The sequence below is a fragment of the Kickxella alabastrina genome (genome assembly GCF_025024165.1).
Source record: "Kickxella alabastrina strain RSA 675 chromosome Unknown BX661scaffold_22, whole genome shotgun sequence".
NCBI lineage: Eukaryota > Fungi > Kickxellomycota > Kickxellomycetes > Kickxellales > Kickxellaceae > Kickxella > Kickxella alabastrina.
In genome coordinates, this window is record NW_026251493.1 from 171,317 (window position 1) to 187,898 (window position 16,582).

Consider the following 16,582-nt stretch of genomic DNA (forward strand, 5'->3'; position numbering starts at 1 on the left):
TTTTTCTTTTCCTTTCTTTTCCTTTTTTTCCTTTCTTTTATTTTTCTCCCTTTTCCATTTTCTGTATTAACGACAACATAACACATTTTATCAATCACACATGATCGTGCATAACTTGTAAATTGTCATAGTGTTTGTCATGCTCTATAAAAATGTGGGTCTAAATTAATATATTTAAGTACCAAAAATTACTTTTGAAACTTTAAAAGGGGGCAACCCTGTGTGGGCAGTGCTGTAAACATCATGATGTTCCTTGGTGTCAGCCAGCAATAACAGAAATGTCTATATTGGCCATGAGGGCGATCTTGATTATTGAAAAAGAAAGATAATGGCTTGAAATGTGTGTTGGGCACCACACTGTGTGTGGATGTGTGCTTTGGTAACCGCTCTATGCGCTGTTGTGCGTCCGTCTGGTGATATGCGCTGCTGTATAATATAAGAATAAGAATAAGAATATTTATTTGAACAAGAAAGAATAGCGGTGAAACAAATAAGTAGATTAGCTTGCAAGTGCAAGCGCAAGCGCAAATGCTTTTCATTCACACTTTTATTGTCTGGGTGTGGGCAATCAAAACAATCCGAGTTTATTTTCCCGCCTTCACAACGGCCATTATAACGATTGAATTGTATTATATGATTTTCACAACTACACTACTTGAATGACGATATTTAAGTGTGAATCCTTTGTTTACGATAGGTTGTATAGATAGAGTTGATTTAAAAGAGCTACGAGACCTTATTGGAATGATAATAATTTTAATAATAATTTAATTATCCGCGATTAATTAAATTAATCAGCTGATCCACCGAATAATAATGTATGCTTGTATAAGCCTGCCTTTCGTAAAGCTCCATAAAAGCATTCTCTTTTTTATCTATGCTATTGCGTTTTTATATTAACTATTTATTATTTACTATTTACTATAATGTATTATGACTTTTTTTCAACTAACGCTGTGTGTATATGTGTGGTACCCATACATCCATTTTTAATTTCCATTTTTGGTATTTGTCATGAAGACCATGCTTCAGTTGCATGTATCGACTGAAGCGGTGTTTTCTACATTTCTTTTTATAAGAAAAATGAATTTTACACCACTACAAGCGAAGAACTATTTAGCATGCACAGTCTTGATAGCTTCAGCGCGTGTACCACTAACAGAACACGCATAAAGTCAATTGGCCAGTATACAACCAACACAAAGTCATGGTTTACGCCTAAAAAATATAATATCCAAGGATGCAATATGCGCGTATCTGCTGCTTAATAATTCCTTATTCTCAATTGAATATTCTCAGCTTTATAATAAGCAATGTACTAAAAATTAAAACAAGTTCTGGTGCATATACATTGCCAACAGGCACTTCCACTTTCCAATATCAGTCATGTTATTTTAATTTGTTATCATTATGCTAGTGGCGCCAAGTTTGTAGCTGATATTGCAGCCAGCAAGTTTTGATATGGGGCTTATTTTGTTGCCTTGCTGTATTATACTTTATAGAAGGCAAAATATTTATTGCATTTGTTAGCACGCCTATTCGACACGACCGTGCGCTTCCTCTTTTAATTATATACATACTCGAAAACCAGACCACCAAAAGTGGTGCTGCAGATTTGTATCTAGATTTCAACTCATACCTAAACTTGAATCTGACTCTAATCGATCGACCACAAGCACAACCGACCGATCGACTACAACCACAATAAACAGCCAGCACCGGGCACCACTCAACGCCGTAATAACACCCATACTGGCACTTGCGACTAATAAGCACAGTGACGAGGAGATGGCCATTGATGTGAAACCCTGGCTAAATAATGCCGGGGACATAGTTCCACGCATGGGCCTGGATAAGAAGGACCAGGCTTTAGCAGCCTCTTTCAATATCCCAATAAACAAGCAAAACAAATTACACTGATCTGCACTGCATGGAGGACAATTTAAACTGCGACAACTAGATGATTTGTAAGGAGTTCCTGCCCACGACATATTTGCGCTTTCTGGCGTACTACGACCTACTACACAAGTTCTACAACCTATCATTGCCTGAGACCCTCGGTACGCTGGAGGAGTTTATTGTGCAGTTCAAATATCTTGCTACAGCACTTGGCCGCAAGCTGTCTGACAAGCTGGTCATGAAGACCTTAATAAAGCTGCCGAATTCCTTGAGCCGACAGATTCTCAGCGAGACAACTGTGGGGGGGGGATAACTCTTCCATAAAATCTGATTGATTGATGCTCAACCCCATTAATATTAAAATTTCTCAATAGTTGTGCCACGCAAAAAAGGCGATTATGTTCTTTCCCTTTTCGTTGGGTGGTTGAATTTTGGATTGGCTTGCTCCCCTTTTTCAGCCAAGTCCATTAATATTAAGCGTGTGCTGCTTTTATTTGCACGCTTGAGCGCTACGACCAATGCTTTTCTCAAGCTTAAAAATCCAATATTATTTTTTGAACTGCTAAAAAAACATTTAAAAGATAAATTACTGGTAGCCATCACAAAGCGCTAATGCACTTGCAACTTACAGGAACCGGAACCACAATTGCCAATTTTATATTTTATATTTTGAAGCACTTTATGCTCTGTGGTTGTTGCTGTATGTGTTCTGTGTTCTGTTTCCTATTGTCAAAAAACATCTATGGACAGTTATTCCTTTGCCGCTCACTCTGAACATAACTGTTGTGCCCTCGTCTGTCCCCATATCTGCAAACGGTATTGCTGGTGGCTTGTATTCTACACGCCCCGTCAGTCGCATCTGGAATCCTCACCAATGCGCTCGCCGTCGGAGCAGTTCTGCCGACCACTGCGCTAATCACCATCACGCTATCTCTGACTTCTGCTTTCCAGGTGCTGGTCACACTCTGCACAATAGAGCTCACTGCCAAGCTGATAGCGTGTATCGGGCTACTCGTCCATATTTTTTTGTCATGCGTTCCCATCCTAGTCACTCCCAGATTTTACAACTGGTAGTAGTGGTCTTGTCCTGTTATTAGCCTACCAAAAAATTATCCTGCGGCTTTACCACTCCACAGACCCACAGGCATAGTCATAGCTTATGATCCTGGTATGCTTGCGGGTACTAGTCCCACTCTCAGGGCGACCGGTAAAAGGTCAAGCAATGCTCACAGTACAAATCTGCGTATTTTAAAGTATGTAATAATTGTAGAGCGCTACAAATTATTCTTGACCCATGCCCCGTTAATGTCTGCGTATGACCAGGTGATTGCATCTAGAATATCCTGTAGCCACAGTCAATCAACTTCACTGCTGTAGCTGCTGCCACTTGCTTAAGCAGCTGGCCTGCCATCCATACTTCATCTGTCATCATCTGTGCATACACGCAATTGTCATTGCCATGCGTTCAACTTAGCTCCAGCACCTCCAATACAAATTTGTACATTGACTGCATGTATGTCAGCCCAGCTATGCTGATGCCACCAGCTGGAATGGCGACCTCCTCGCTGCAACTTGCACACTTTCTTAGTCAACTCGGTGTATGCAATTATGTCTTCTGGAAACTTTCAAATCACTGTCGTCTCCGCGCCCTGTTGCCAGACCAGATTGGGCCCACTCAGCGCCAGTTGTGACCACTCAATGAGCTCAGATTTCAATCGTGCGTCCAGGCAGCCAACGCCCATAAATATCCACCTTCGCCGGCTCCAAAGTGCTTCCCGAATTTATGCTGCATCTGTTTGCTGTTATTTAATTGTAAGATCGACTGCCATTGATATGTTTTAATATTAGGAATAATTGAAATTTTGAAGAACAAAGGAAAAGCAAGACACATTAAATTAGTAAACTGGAGAAGACAGATCGCCTTACAATGCAATGGGTGTGACAGCAGGGCTTTGCTGATGGCTCAATATGGGCGAGATCATTTAACTTTAAAATATTTATTTTATGTTATAAAGGCGATTGTCGTGCTCTATAAAAATGTTGGTCTAAATTATTATATTCAAGTATCAAAAATTACTTAAGGAACTGGAAAAATGGGGCAGCACTGTAAATATAATGGTGTTCCTTGATGTCAGCCAGTAATAACAGAAATGTGTATAGCGGCCATGAGGGCGATCTTGATTCTTGAAAAGGGAAGATAGTGGCTTGGAATCTGTGTTGGGCACCACAACGATGTTCGCGCAAAATATTTTCAACAAAAAGCTACCAACACAGCGGCTAATAAGTAGAGTATAAGCAGATACGTTATATCTATGAGTGGACACAGATCAAGGCGTTCATAAAACAAGAAAAGTGGTGATTTAGAGGTGGGAGTATCCGTTGATTGTTGTCAAAAACATTTAGACATAAAAAGTATAACCATTATTTTAAAACGGAGTTTTGACTGAGTAACTCATGTAAAGCGGCTTAGTTGGGGCGCATAGAATGTCAAGATAGTCTTACTAAAATATTTAACATAAAATATGGCAGAAAACCATGCGCCAGGGGGGGCAAAAAGTTCAAATAAAGAGAAAATAAAAAATATACATGCAGCTCTTGGCAGCAAACAATCTTTGGGTATTATTTTATGTGTGAGGCGTAAGGCGGCTTTCACTTCTAAATTTTAATAATATTGCATTTGCGCATCATCCTGGAATCAGTTTTCATAATAAATTGTTGGAATATTGAAACTTTCTATGAACGTGTAGATAAACTATAAAGGTGTAAAGTATATTTAATAAATAAGTGCTATGCACTGTGAAAGGTAAAGAGTAGAAAGCATATTGCTTTGGTCACTGTGTGACTTATTGTTTGTGTTGCTAAACAGCCAAGACTGGTTAATCATTTGATCGCCATCAACCAATATAAATAGTATTAATTAAATGAACAAAAAGAAAGCTAAAGGATGAACAACCTCTACTGTTCATATTCACTAGCATTTATATTGCTTGTATGAATATTTCCGCATATCCGAGTAGGGAATTGACTGTTGATTGTTCAATGGATCAATCACCAGGGACAAGCAGGATTTAATTGTTACATCAGTTATCTACAGCACATTTATTTGTCGTGTTAATTTGAGGCTTAGCGTGTGTTTTATGCAAAAATAAAATGCAGCTCTTTAGTTGTCGGATTTATTGCTGCGCATCTGTCTGGTAGCGCATTACGCTACGAATTTTTCAAAGTGTAACTTCCATGTTTGAGATTCTGAGACTAACCAGTTATTTTTCTTATCATTTACTGTAATGATAATATCTCTGGTCAGATCTCAAAACAAAAAAATGCACTTTATGCATGCTCGCACGTCACTCTTATTTGCTTTATTTTCGATAACAGACACAGACACGCAAGCATGCAGTCAACTGTTTCTTGTTTATTTTTATTTTTATATTTCTGCGTTATAATCTTGTATATTAGTTTGTTCATTATTAAAACAAAATGTTTCCCATTTTAATGGCCGATTCGAATTTACTCCAAAATAAAGTTGTTCTTGTAACAGGCGCTTTACCACCGTTGGCCACTAACTTGCACACTGTATATCTGCCCTGGGCACCTCCCTGGTGCTGGTCGACTCACTGTCCAACAGCACAGGCGAGCAACTCAACGCTATCCTACCAACACACACAATCTACATCAAATCCAACCTATTCCAGCAATGGGAGGTCCGGCTAATTATATAGGCCGCGGTATTGACCTTTGGCCACTCTGACATTCTAGTCAATAATGCACACAGCCTGGCCGACAAAACATTGGATGCCAAGAACATGCAGCCTATCTGCAACATCATTGACGTTGATTTTTGCGCATCCATTTTTGGCATTCTGGGTGTTCTCGCGGTATGTTTGCCAGGCGGGCAAGCAGGGCATGGTGGTCAATGTTACGGTGATGGCTGGGTTGGCTTTCAGCAGGGAAAGGGAGGTGTTTAGCATGATTAATTCCGGTCTAACGCATTTTACTGAGGCTAGTCGCATACAGAAGGAGAATGTCAGATGGTGTGCCTTGGCACACTATTATGTTGACGGCTTGGTGGACGGCGGTGGTGGCGGCAGAATGTTTCCCAGGAATAAATTGGGTGCAGTGTTGGTTATAATCTGCGAGCAGGTTGTTGAGGCTGTGGTCAGGTGTATTTTTGACGATCGGTTAAATGGAAAAGGGGTTCCTATGGCTAGCGAGTCGACTTATACACATACTTGGGCGTATTTGTTGGCCAGAGTGCACATGTTTTTTATCATTATGTGGAGCATGCTCATGCTGCTTTTCAATCGGTTAGTATTTTTTTGCTAGCACAATGTGAAGAACAAACAGAAAGAAGTAACTGAAGCTGATAATAAAAAAGCATTGCATTTTCATTCGTGTTTTTTTCAATAAAAATACTTTGGTCGAAATTCTACTTGGTTACTGACAACATATTTTTGCTAGATATTTGGCCACCTCCATTTTAGTTCAGAGGTCTGTGATTCATTCATATGACCCGGCTTCTAATTTCTGGCTGCTGCAAACTCTTTGAATAGGCAATTCGCTCTGAACTGTCTTTTATCTTTGACTCAATGACGGGCCAGCATGCCCCTAAAAAAGCAACAAAAGCAAAAGCAATGTACAAGGGAGAGAACAATGACAATTGGAAATTAGTCCGTAAATATAATTATTTCTTGTTTCCATATTTCAGCCAACCAAATGCGAACACAATGACAGGTTCAAAATTTTTTGTTTATATTAATTTTATTTTTGGGGGCACTTATTGGTTGATGGCGATCAACTGATTAACCAGTCTTGGTTGTTTAGCAACACAAACAATAAGTCACACAGTGACCAAAGCAATATGCTTTCTACTCTTTACCTTTCACAGTGCATAGCACTTATTTATTAAATATACTTTATATCATTATAGTTTATCTACACGTTCATAGAATGCTCCTATATTCCAACAGCACTCTATCGCTAAAAAATTTCCATATTTCCGATTTTCTATCTTTGCTTCTACTTTTGACAGTTGCTTTTTCATTTTCCACAGTTTGTTCTCTTTTTCTTTTTCTTTCTCTCCTTTTATTTTATTTACTTTTCAATTTCTCTCTCTACTCTCCCAACAATGTCTGAGTTAACTCCACCGGCCGAAACAGGGGTAAGTAGAAGCAGCCAATGTTTTATTTTAACCTTAATTCACTTTGCAGTTGTTCATTTGAAATTTATTAAGAATATTATAACGCTGATTACAAATGACAAATTGGCTATTTTATTATATTATATTAGAAGAGCAAAACGGACGGCACTTTCCAAACGTCCACTGAAAGTCAAACCAAGGCGGACCTGCCGCCAGGGGAATGGGAGACCGACGACGTACGTGATAAGCGCCGTCAACGGCTGCTGAAATGCCTCGGCGATAACATATTGCACAACTATCCGTTTGCTAAGTTTGTCAAATCACTAGGTGTGAAAGAGCAGTATAATCGGTTTATCAAGGATTGGCCTGATCTCTTCCTCAGAATAGCCAGGGGGTCGCCAGTGGCTAATAGCAGAGGCATCATAGCCAATACACGCCGCTTGAATGCCAGACTCAGTAATTTGCCCATTACTGACGTCTTCATATCTCATCCAAAGTTGATGGGGCTGACTAGGGAAGCTCGTTTGGTCAAATATTTTACCCTTCTCTTCAACAAGATGGTCAATGTGGTTCGTGTTGCAAATGAAGATATTCCAGCAGGCAGAACTCCAATCCCAAGCTGCAGGGTTAGCCTGAAGGACCATCAGAGTGATGTTATACAAGCCACTCCACATAAGCCAGCTATTGCATTTTACCACAACTACACAACACGGGACATTCATTCCGTCCATGCTATACTCGAGGCCAAGGCGGATCCAAACCCCAGCAGAACCCCAGAGGATATTCATGGCCAGCTTGCAGATTATGGCCATTTGCTTAATTATAGGCAGCCAACGCGCACATTTGCACCTGTCTTCTACCTCCATGGACACCTCCTGACGCTCCATGCATATTATCGTGACAAACTGTACGTCGTTGAGTTTGGTGATATATGCTTTGATACTGATTATTGGACACCTGACGGAGCTGAACGAATTCAGGTGTTACGTTAGAAATATATATTCGAACAAAATGAACTAAAAGAAAGCTAAGGGATGAACAGCCTCCACTGTTCATATTCATTAGTATTTATGTGTCCATATGAATTCCCGCATGTCCAAGTAGGGAATTAACTAGCGATTGATTAATGAATCAATCGCCAGAGACAAGCCGCAATTTCTTGTATCACATCAGGAGTGCCTCATGCAGTTATAGTTTCTGCTAACTCTTGAGTCGAAATTTTTCAGGCATTTCTGTAACGTCTCAGAGGAATCTGACTTTTTCATTTTTTCAAAGAAAGTCGATGTGGAGAGCAAGGGCGATTCGAAGATTGAGGTCTTATTCTCGGTTTCCAAGGATGTCAAGGATGGTGAGGATGTTGCTTCTTCATTTCGATTTGAGGAGACAATAGCACGTTATTCATACATGGTTGGGCGCCATGTTCATTTACTCAAGAGGACTTACAAAGACCATGCTGCTGTGCTGAAGCTTTCCTGGACCCCAGTCAATCGTTTGCCTGAGGGCGCTGCATACGCCATCCTCAACAAGAGACCAGTTGAATGTATTCCAGAGGTCTTTTTGAAGGGTCTGCTCATCAGCAACCTTAATGGATACCAACTGGAGTTTGTGCTCATGGAGTACTGTGGCCAGTCAATGGCCAAGTATCTTAAAGACAAGGCCAACGATCAAAAAGATGAGCTGGTTCCTGGCTTTGTCAAGCAGCTGACCCTGTGCCTTGCCCAGCCAAATGAAATTGGTCTCCTGCACAGGGACATCTCGGCAAGAAATGTGTGCATCAAAAACGACAAGGTGTATGTCATTGACTGGGGCTGTGCCAAGATTATTGGCTGGGGATGCTGCCAGGGACACTGACCCAACTCAGCTCAAACACATTGAGATTGCCGAGCAGTGGGAGTTCAATGCAACAACAGTGGGACGGGTGGAGGTGGCCAAAGACCCATTTATAGGGACGCTACTTTTCATGGGAATTGCCATTCTCAGCAGAAACCCCATCCAGGGAATCCTTGATGACTTGGAGAGTATTTTCTATGTCATTATGGATGCAGCGCGCCCAGCTTATACTGAGAGGGATGACGTTCAGGGGTTCAAGTTCCTGGACTCTTCATCCCTTGCCATTATAAGGTGGGGTTTGATCCAAGAGGATGCTGTCTTGCTGGAGGAGTTTGGTGTTAAAAATATTAGCCCTAGGCTCATAAAGCTCATTCGTGTGATGCGCCAGTTCCTGTTTGAATCAGAAAACAAGATTATGACCCACCAGCTCTGGTCGAGCAATAAATTTGTTCGATGGGCCAACTGGGATGCTGCTCCTGAGTTTATGCACCCCAAGGCGATTGAGCTCCTTAAAGATGATATTGGACAACTTAAGCGGCCAGCTGGGGACGAGGACAAGGACAATGCTGAGCCATCACTCAGCAAAAAGCCTATAATTTAGTTTTTTGTTTGATATTAATAATACTTTTGTGATCCTGAAAAGCTAACTGCAAATGATAAAATATTTACATCTTATTCATATTTTGTTATGTTTAATAAAGCATTTAACTCTTGTCTTCCCCTTTTCTTTATCAACCCACCAATCACCTGTTATAATAAGAGGGGGTGTGAGGAGCACTAGTTGTCTAGTGTTAAAAGTTAGGGGTGATTTTATAAAATGTTTTATTACTGATATTTCTAAAGTACTACTAGGGCCGGCCTCATCATATATATGTGCCTTGTCGCCTTTGTTGTGCACATTGTCAATTGTGCGCTCCGTTGGTGAGAACTGGATTTTTTGCGAGCAGACCGGTATCTTGGCAAGTCAATGTTGTGGTTTTCATGCGTGTACGCTCATGCGTGTGCATTGCAAAATGGGGAGCATGTTTGGGCATCAATGCAATGCCTCCCTAATTTACGTCTGCATTATCCAATTAGCGTCCTATCAATCGGCACGCAGGTGGAAACCTGTTTCGCAATTCTCGACCTCAACATCCACTTCCATACCTTCAGTCTGCACAACATTCTAATTTGTCAAATAATTGCAAATTATATATTTTATATTCTAATTTTGCAATCTATTTTTACCAATTCACCATTCATCTTTCTCTTTTAACACATGCCCAATAATGTCTTCCGCTGGCATTTAAGATAGCTAGTACTCCCTTGCAATTGCTGTTGGCACAGTACCCGGCACATATGGGGTACTTTCACATTTTTTGGACGAATTGCAGTATAAGTTAGATTTAGGTTACACACAGACAAAGGCAGCAATGGCGACATCCCTGGTACATTCGGACCAATAATTTCAAAAGGGAGTGCAGACAGTGAGGAAGCAGAGTTGGACATCCAGACACTCAAAATAGCCAATTTATTGGAGGACATTTGGTGCTGCTAACGAGTGTATTTCATAGGTATACTAAATTTATATTTTTAAAAGCCCGGAAAAGAGAAGAGCGAGAACTAATAAATGTTGTTGTTTTGCTCTTTTTATGGCTGTGTGTTACGTTATAAATATATATATATATTGAATAAAAATGAACTAAAGGAAAGCTAAGGGATGAACAGCCTCCACTGTTCATATTCATTGGTATTTTGTGTGCGTATGAATTTCTGTATATCCAAGTAGGGAATTAACTAGCGATTGATTCATTAATCAATCGCTGGAGACAAGCCGCAATTTATTGTATCACAACTAGTTTCCATCTGGATGGCAGATGTGCACTGGAATGTTTACCTAATCTGGTAATGACATGGGCATCGATATAATTGGTGATTTTGAGCTGGTTGCAAACTGCTCTGAGCCACGCAGTACTGCCATTGACTGCAAGTTCGCTGAGATGTCAAAACCTATGCCTGTTTTAGATTTGTTGATATTACATTTCAGGATCAAGTCATCATCTGCTGCTTCAATTGTTGATAATGCTGCTGCCACAGATGGGTCATTGTACATGCTGTACTACCTATTGTTCAGCATGTTTCTCAACAGTGAACCAGTATAGAACTCAAGATGGAAGTTTGAGTCTGTTGTGATCATGACTTATATTTGGGAGAATGCTGGTGGCAAGCACACCTTTCATGTACATTGTGATACAAGAAATTGTGGCTTGTCTCCGGTGATTGATTAATGAATCAATCGCTAGTTAATTCCCTACTTGGATATACAGAAATTCATACGCACACAAAATACCAATGAATATGAACAGTGGAGGCTGTTCATCCCTTAGCTTTCTTTTAGTTCATTTTGTTCAAATATATATTTTTAACATAACATGTATCTGCTCACCAGCTGGCTAATGCAGGTTAGGTGATCCTCAGATCAGTGTAGGTTTCCCCCAAAGAGTGGTGAGGGCATTGGAGATGACCTCCAAAGTGTCTCCTATGGCAGCATGTGGATATGCAGGTGACATGGTATGATGACAATGACTGCGACATCACTGGCCCTGGGCAAGTACAGCAACCAGTATGGCGAGAGGTGGGAGGCTGGGGATGTTATTGGCACAGGTATTGACTCAGACTATGGCAGTGTTGAGTTTTATCACAATAGCCAGTCAATGGATAAAAAGTATAAAAGGTGCATGAGTGAGGTTGATACTGTGGACAAATGCAGAAGGTGGCACCCTGCAGTCTCATTCACATTGGAACAAGAACTGGCGTTTTTGGGGACTGACATCAAAGATAAAATGCTGCTGTTGGCCACAGTTTTGCATTTGCTGTTCTGAGCGGGAAATGTTTGTTTATTGAGTCAACATGCCCACTGCAATCTTGTGTGTGACATCAATTATTATAATGTCACGTGACAATTGCACTTGTGAAATTGTAATTGTTTACGATCGCGATTTCTATTTTCACTGTCGATAATTTTGAATAGATAAGCGGAGCTCTTTAAGCTCCCTTATGGTGGATTTTATGAAATATATATTTAGCACGAATAAATTTTATTACACTGTCTATCACTAGAGACATTATAAGCAATGTTCAAACGCTTGCCAAAGATCATGTTGTATAGGAAGTGAACATGTGCAAAATGTGAGCTAAGTTTGTCCGACTAAATTTTTTGTTGAAAGCCTGCTGGGAAAAACAAATTTTATAAAGAAAACCAGGCATAAAAGATGCGAGTAAATTGACATGTTTGTTGGGATTGGAGTCATCAATTTAAAATATTCAAATAATAAAAAATCATTTTATAAACCCATATGTGGGTAATATTTTCCATATTGTACAAGTATTTTATTTTATACAAAGTCTTTGAGCGGCGTTACGCATATTAATGCCAATTTACAAAAGCTCGCTTTCACATATACTTACTTTCTAATTTTATCCTAATTAAAATGGACAATCTCGTCGACTCGGCAGTCAAAAGCACAAATTGTCTGTTTCCTGGAGAGTCGGCAGGAATTGTGGCTCTCGATGCAAACGCAGATAACTTAAAGGGCCAGCGGACTGGTATTGCGACAAAATACCGAGATGAGTACCTGGTTTCTCGAGAATTACCACGAGGCGTAGAGAAATTTGGGGCAAAATTAAATGACATAAATAACAACTCGGATTTATCAGCGTCGTTTGGACCTGCGCTAACAACGCAACTGTTGATTGCGAGCGGCAGCACCAACAGCAGCGTTGCTGGAGTATCTGCGAATGCATTTACGGATGTCGAGGACGAAGTACAGCGAGTGCTTGATGGGCTTGCAGGAAAGCAGTCAAAGTCCAAGGCCAAAAAGGTTAAGAAGCCGACCCGTGAGCTTGTGCTGGCAGCTGCCGAGAAGGGTGCAAGCATGGCAGCGAGCCTACCTCCGCCGCCCGGACAGCAGATTGTGCGTAAGCGGAATTACGACCCAATTAAGCCGGAATGGCATGCGCCGTGGAAGCTGATGCGGGTGATCAGCGGACATGTCGGGTGGGTGCGGTCACTGGCGGTAGAGCCAGGCAACAAGTGGTTTGCCTCTGGATCTGTCGACAGAACCATCAAGATCTGGGACTTGGCCTCAGGCACATTGAAGCTTACACTGACCGGGCACATCTCGCCTGTGCGCGGACTGGCGGTTTCGCCACGGCATCCGTACTTGTTTTCGTGCGGCGAGGATAAGCAGGTCAAGTGTTGGGATCTCGAGACGAACAAGGTCGTGCGGCAGTACCACGGGCACTTATCTGGAGTGTACGCGTTGGCGCTGCACCCAGTGCTCGACGTTCTGATTACCGGCGGGCGCGACGCCGTGGCGCGTGTCTGGGACATGCGCACTAAGCAGCAGGTGCACGTACTGTCGGGACACACATCGACGATCTCGTCGATCGAATGCCAGGAGGCCGACCCGCAGGTGATTTCGGGCTCGATGGACTCGACAGTACGCCTGTGGGACCTGGCGGCTGGAAAATCGATGGCCACGCTGACGCACCACAAAAAGTCTGTGCGCGCGCTTGCGCTGCACCCGACTGAGTTTGGGTTTGCCAGCGCCAGCTCGGACAATATCAAGCAGTGGCGGTTTCCGAAGGGAGATTTTGTGCAGAACTTTGAAGGGCACAACTCTATTGTTAACGCAATGTCCGCCAACAGTGACGGCGTGCTGTTTTCTGGCGGTGACGATGGCTCCATGCGCTTCTGGGACTGGCGCAGCGGACATTGCTTCCAGGAATCTCAGACCATGGTCCAGCCGGGATCGCTGGACAGCGAGGCTGGCATTCTTTGCTCTACTTTTGATCGCACTGGCTTCCGTCTGATCACGGGCGAGGCAGACAAGACAATCAAGATATGGAAGGAGAACGACGATGCTACCGAAGAGTCGCACCCAGTCGACTTTAGGCCAAGCCTTGGCCGCCGGCGCCACTAGCTGGGTCCTTGTCTTTATCAATACATTTTCAACTTTAAATCATCAATTTATATCAGGGAGCTAATGATAAACGATAAATGACAAATGTATGTTTTAATTTAATTCGTTTTTTGTTTTGTCAAATTTCGGTATGTTCAGCATAGCTTCAGATATGCGGCCGTGATCTCGGAGCCTGCCACAAATGCCTGCTCCACCAGGTGCTTTGCACTCGAGCGAGTTGTTTTGTTGCTGCTGCTCTCGGAATTGAGGTTTTTAAAGGCTGCTTCCGGCACCCATTGTCTCGGAGCCGCCTGCAGCCTGGGTGCCGACACGTCATCAGCACCTGTGAATGTTGACGTCGATGCCGATGCCAGATTTGATGTGCGGTAGAGCGGCGACGGGTGAGAGGGTTCGGCGAAGCGGTGGCGGCGATCAGGAATGCACTGACCCTCCTTATTACTGCCCCAAATAAGCACATCGTACCCGAAGAGCGGAGCCTTGTTCACCTCGGCGCCAGACTGGTCCAACACAACGTTGGTATGGTTGTCGCGGACAGCCACAACGTGGTCACCGGCCGCAGAGATCGAGCGCAGGCCCAGTGGCTTGCGCGATTGCGACTGCGGATCAAACTCGTGCTTGTCAGAGAGCGCGGAAATAACAGCTGGCTTGCCCTGCATGTGGACCAAAGACCCGGTACCCAGCTGGCCGTCAATGCCGCGGCCGCACGAGAGCAGGCGCAGGCTGTCGCCGCGCCTGACTTGGATGTATGACGTTGCGCTGCTGGCGGCCAGCATCTCTGCGCGCTCCAGCGCCGGGCGGAAATGCTCGTCCTTCCACAGCCTGCGCAGCGGAGTGAGTTCACGCACGGTGGAGTTCCCTTCGGTGTAGTTGCCCATGGCCAGTTGGCCAAAGTCGTTGGCGCCACAACCGAGCACGTCGCCATCGACCGTAAGCAGCAGCGTATGGCGGCCGCCGCACACGGCGGCACTGAACTTGCGGTCGGCCGGAACGCGCTTAAGCACAAATGGCTGCACGGTGGCCGCAGCGGCTGCTCCGAGGCCCAGCTGGCTGCGGTCGTTGCCGCGAGGGCCGAGAGCGCAGGTGTAGACGTGACCGCTGCTCGTGGTTGCCGCAATGTGGTCTTCGCCGGCAGACAGCGACACGACGTTCTCGCGCCAGCCCAGCCGCGGCTCAAAGGCAAGCGTGGCGGGCTCTGCGCTGGCGCTGGCAGTTGCGGGAACCAGGCGGACTCGGCTCTTGCTGTCCAGGACCGCAACGTAGTCGTTGCTGGCAACCAGCAAACGGATGCTGGAGTCGCGCAGCGTGCACAGCGGCGTGTGCGGAACAGCGGCGCCGGCAAAGCCAGTGCCCCACTGGTAAAGGCAGCCGTCAGCGTCGACGGCCGCAGCGTGCGTGGTGGCAAAGGCCGCGCTGCGCAAAAGCTTGCCCCCAAGGCCCGGGACGGCTGCCTTGAGGCCGACACCAGAGCCTGGGTGCAGGGGATCAACCAGCCCATACTTGTTGGACCCGGTCACATACAGGCCCGGGTGCGTCCAGGCCCAGTTGACCTGCTCCAGCGCCGACATTGTCGACACAGGCGCCATTCTGGCACGCAGCCGCCGCACGCGCTGCGCCTGGCTCTTGGCCTCGGCCTTGGCCTCGGCTGTGGACTGCGCGCCCGTGCTGGCTGCCCCGCTGCCCAACCACGGCAGGTGCTTGGCGATCCCTGCGCCAAACTCGCTGTATGCGTAGTACGCGACTCCGCCGATCAAGACCACGGTCGCGCCAATGGCGTAGCTCGAGACCTCGGGCGCGACACCCTCGACTTCGGCGTCGAGCCCGCTGAGCGGGGGCGTTGACGGGTGCGTGGTGTCGGGCTGTGTGCGAAGCGAGCGCAATGCGGGCTGCGCCGGGCCTCTCGGTGCTTGGCGGAAGACCGCCTTCGCTGAACGAGCTGCGGCTATGCGAAACATACTTAATAACTAACTGTAGCTGTGGCGAAATGAAAGGAATAAAAAAGGAAGGGAGAGGAATGTGGATCAGAGATAATGCAGGCTGGCCCGCAATGGCGGGGGTGTTTTTGAAGAAGAAGAATAATTGGGAATTGGAACCACGAAATGCAGTTGCATTTGCAATTACAATTGCAAATATAATAAAATCGGCTGAATGCAAACCTTGGGGCCAAATTAAGCCTTCTTTGTTCTGCCGATTGTAATTTATCTTTTTTCACCTTTAATTTTCCACACACATACCCACCAATTCTCACGCACCCACCCACAGTCATTACGGCGATGCGCGATCCGACATACACGTACTGCCGCGAGCTGCTGGCTCCGAGCACAGTGGACCGCGCGGTCAGTCTGAGCTTCACGCGTGTTGGTGTTAGTAATCTCGCGCTGGCGCGCGGCAACGTGCTGGAGCTCTACGAGGTGCAGCTGGTGGCGCGGCCCGACGGCGGCGGCGGCGGCGGCGAGGCGGCCGACGACTACACGTACCGCGCGTCGGGCGGCGAGGACTTTGGCCTTCCGATGATCCAGGACGACGCGCAGCAGCAGCGGCGGCTCGGCAACAAGTACACCAGCAACAGCACGAAGCGGCCACAGCTGCACCTGGTGAGCCGGTGGACCCTTCATGGCCGCATCATGGACATGCAGGCTGTGCGCGGCGGCTCAGGCGGTGGCTCAGGTGGCGGCCGGCAGCGCGTCGACCGGCTGCTGCTATCGTTCGCAGACGCCAAAATGTCGCTGGTGGCGTTCGACCGCGCCTCGCAGAG

At 45.0% G+C, this 16,582-nt stretch overlaps 4 protein-coding genes across 4 annotated transcripts; 3 read left to right on the forward strand and 1 right to left on the reverse strand.

Annotated features, from left to right (window-relative positions):
- Positions 1-7,024: 7,024 nt before the first annotated feature.
- On the forward strand, positions 7,025-9,467 carry BX661DRAFT_172792 (uncharacterized protein; the record flags this gene model as incomplete). Its single annotated transcript, XM_051533801.1, has 4 exons — positions 7,025-7,057; positions 7,186-7,943; positions 8,263-8,826; positions 8,855-9,467. 4 exons carry the CDS (start codon positions 7,025-7,027, stop codon positions 9,465-9,467), a joined length of 1,968 nt encoding a protein of 655 aa, XP_051389674.1.
- A 1,779-nt stretch (positions 9,468-11,246) lies between these two features.
- BX661DRAFT_226204 (uncharacterized protein) lies at positions 11,247-11,727 on the forward strand (the record flags this gene model as incomplete). The annotated part of the gene is made up of 1 exon (XM_051538963.1): positions 11,247-11,727. The coding sequence occupies exon 1, from the start codon at positions 11,419-11,421 to the stop codon at positions 11,725-11,727; it is 309 nt and encodes a 102-aa protein (XP_051389675.1). The 5' UTR covers positions 11,247-11,418.
- Positions 11,728-12,285: 558 nt separating this feature from the next.
- Positions 12,286-13,888, forward strand: BX661DRAFT_186671 (WD40-repeat-containing domain protein). Its single transcript, XM_051537072.1, has one exon. The coding sequence runs from the start codon at positions 12,337-12,339 to the stop codon at positions 13,828-13,830; it is 1,494 nt and encodes a 497-aa protein (XP_051389676.1). The 5' UTR covers positions 12,286-12,336; the 3' UTR covers positions 13,831-13,888.
- Positions 13,889-13,964: 76 nt separating this feature from the next.
- On the reverse strand, positions 13,965-15,782 carry BX661DRAFT_172794 (regulator of chromosome condensation 1/beta-lactamase-inhibitor protein II; the record flags this gene model as incomplete). Its single annotated transcript, XM_051533802.1, has 1 exon — positions 13,965-15,782. The coding sequence occupies one exon, from the start codon at positions 15,780-15,782 to the stop codon at positions 13,965-13,967; it is 1,818 nt and encodes a 605-aa protein (XP_051389677.1).
- Positions 15,783-16,582: the final 800 nt, after the last annotated feature.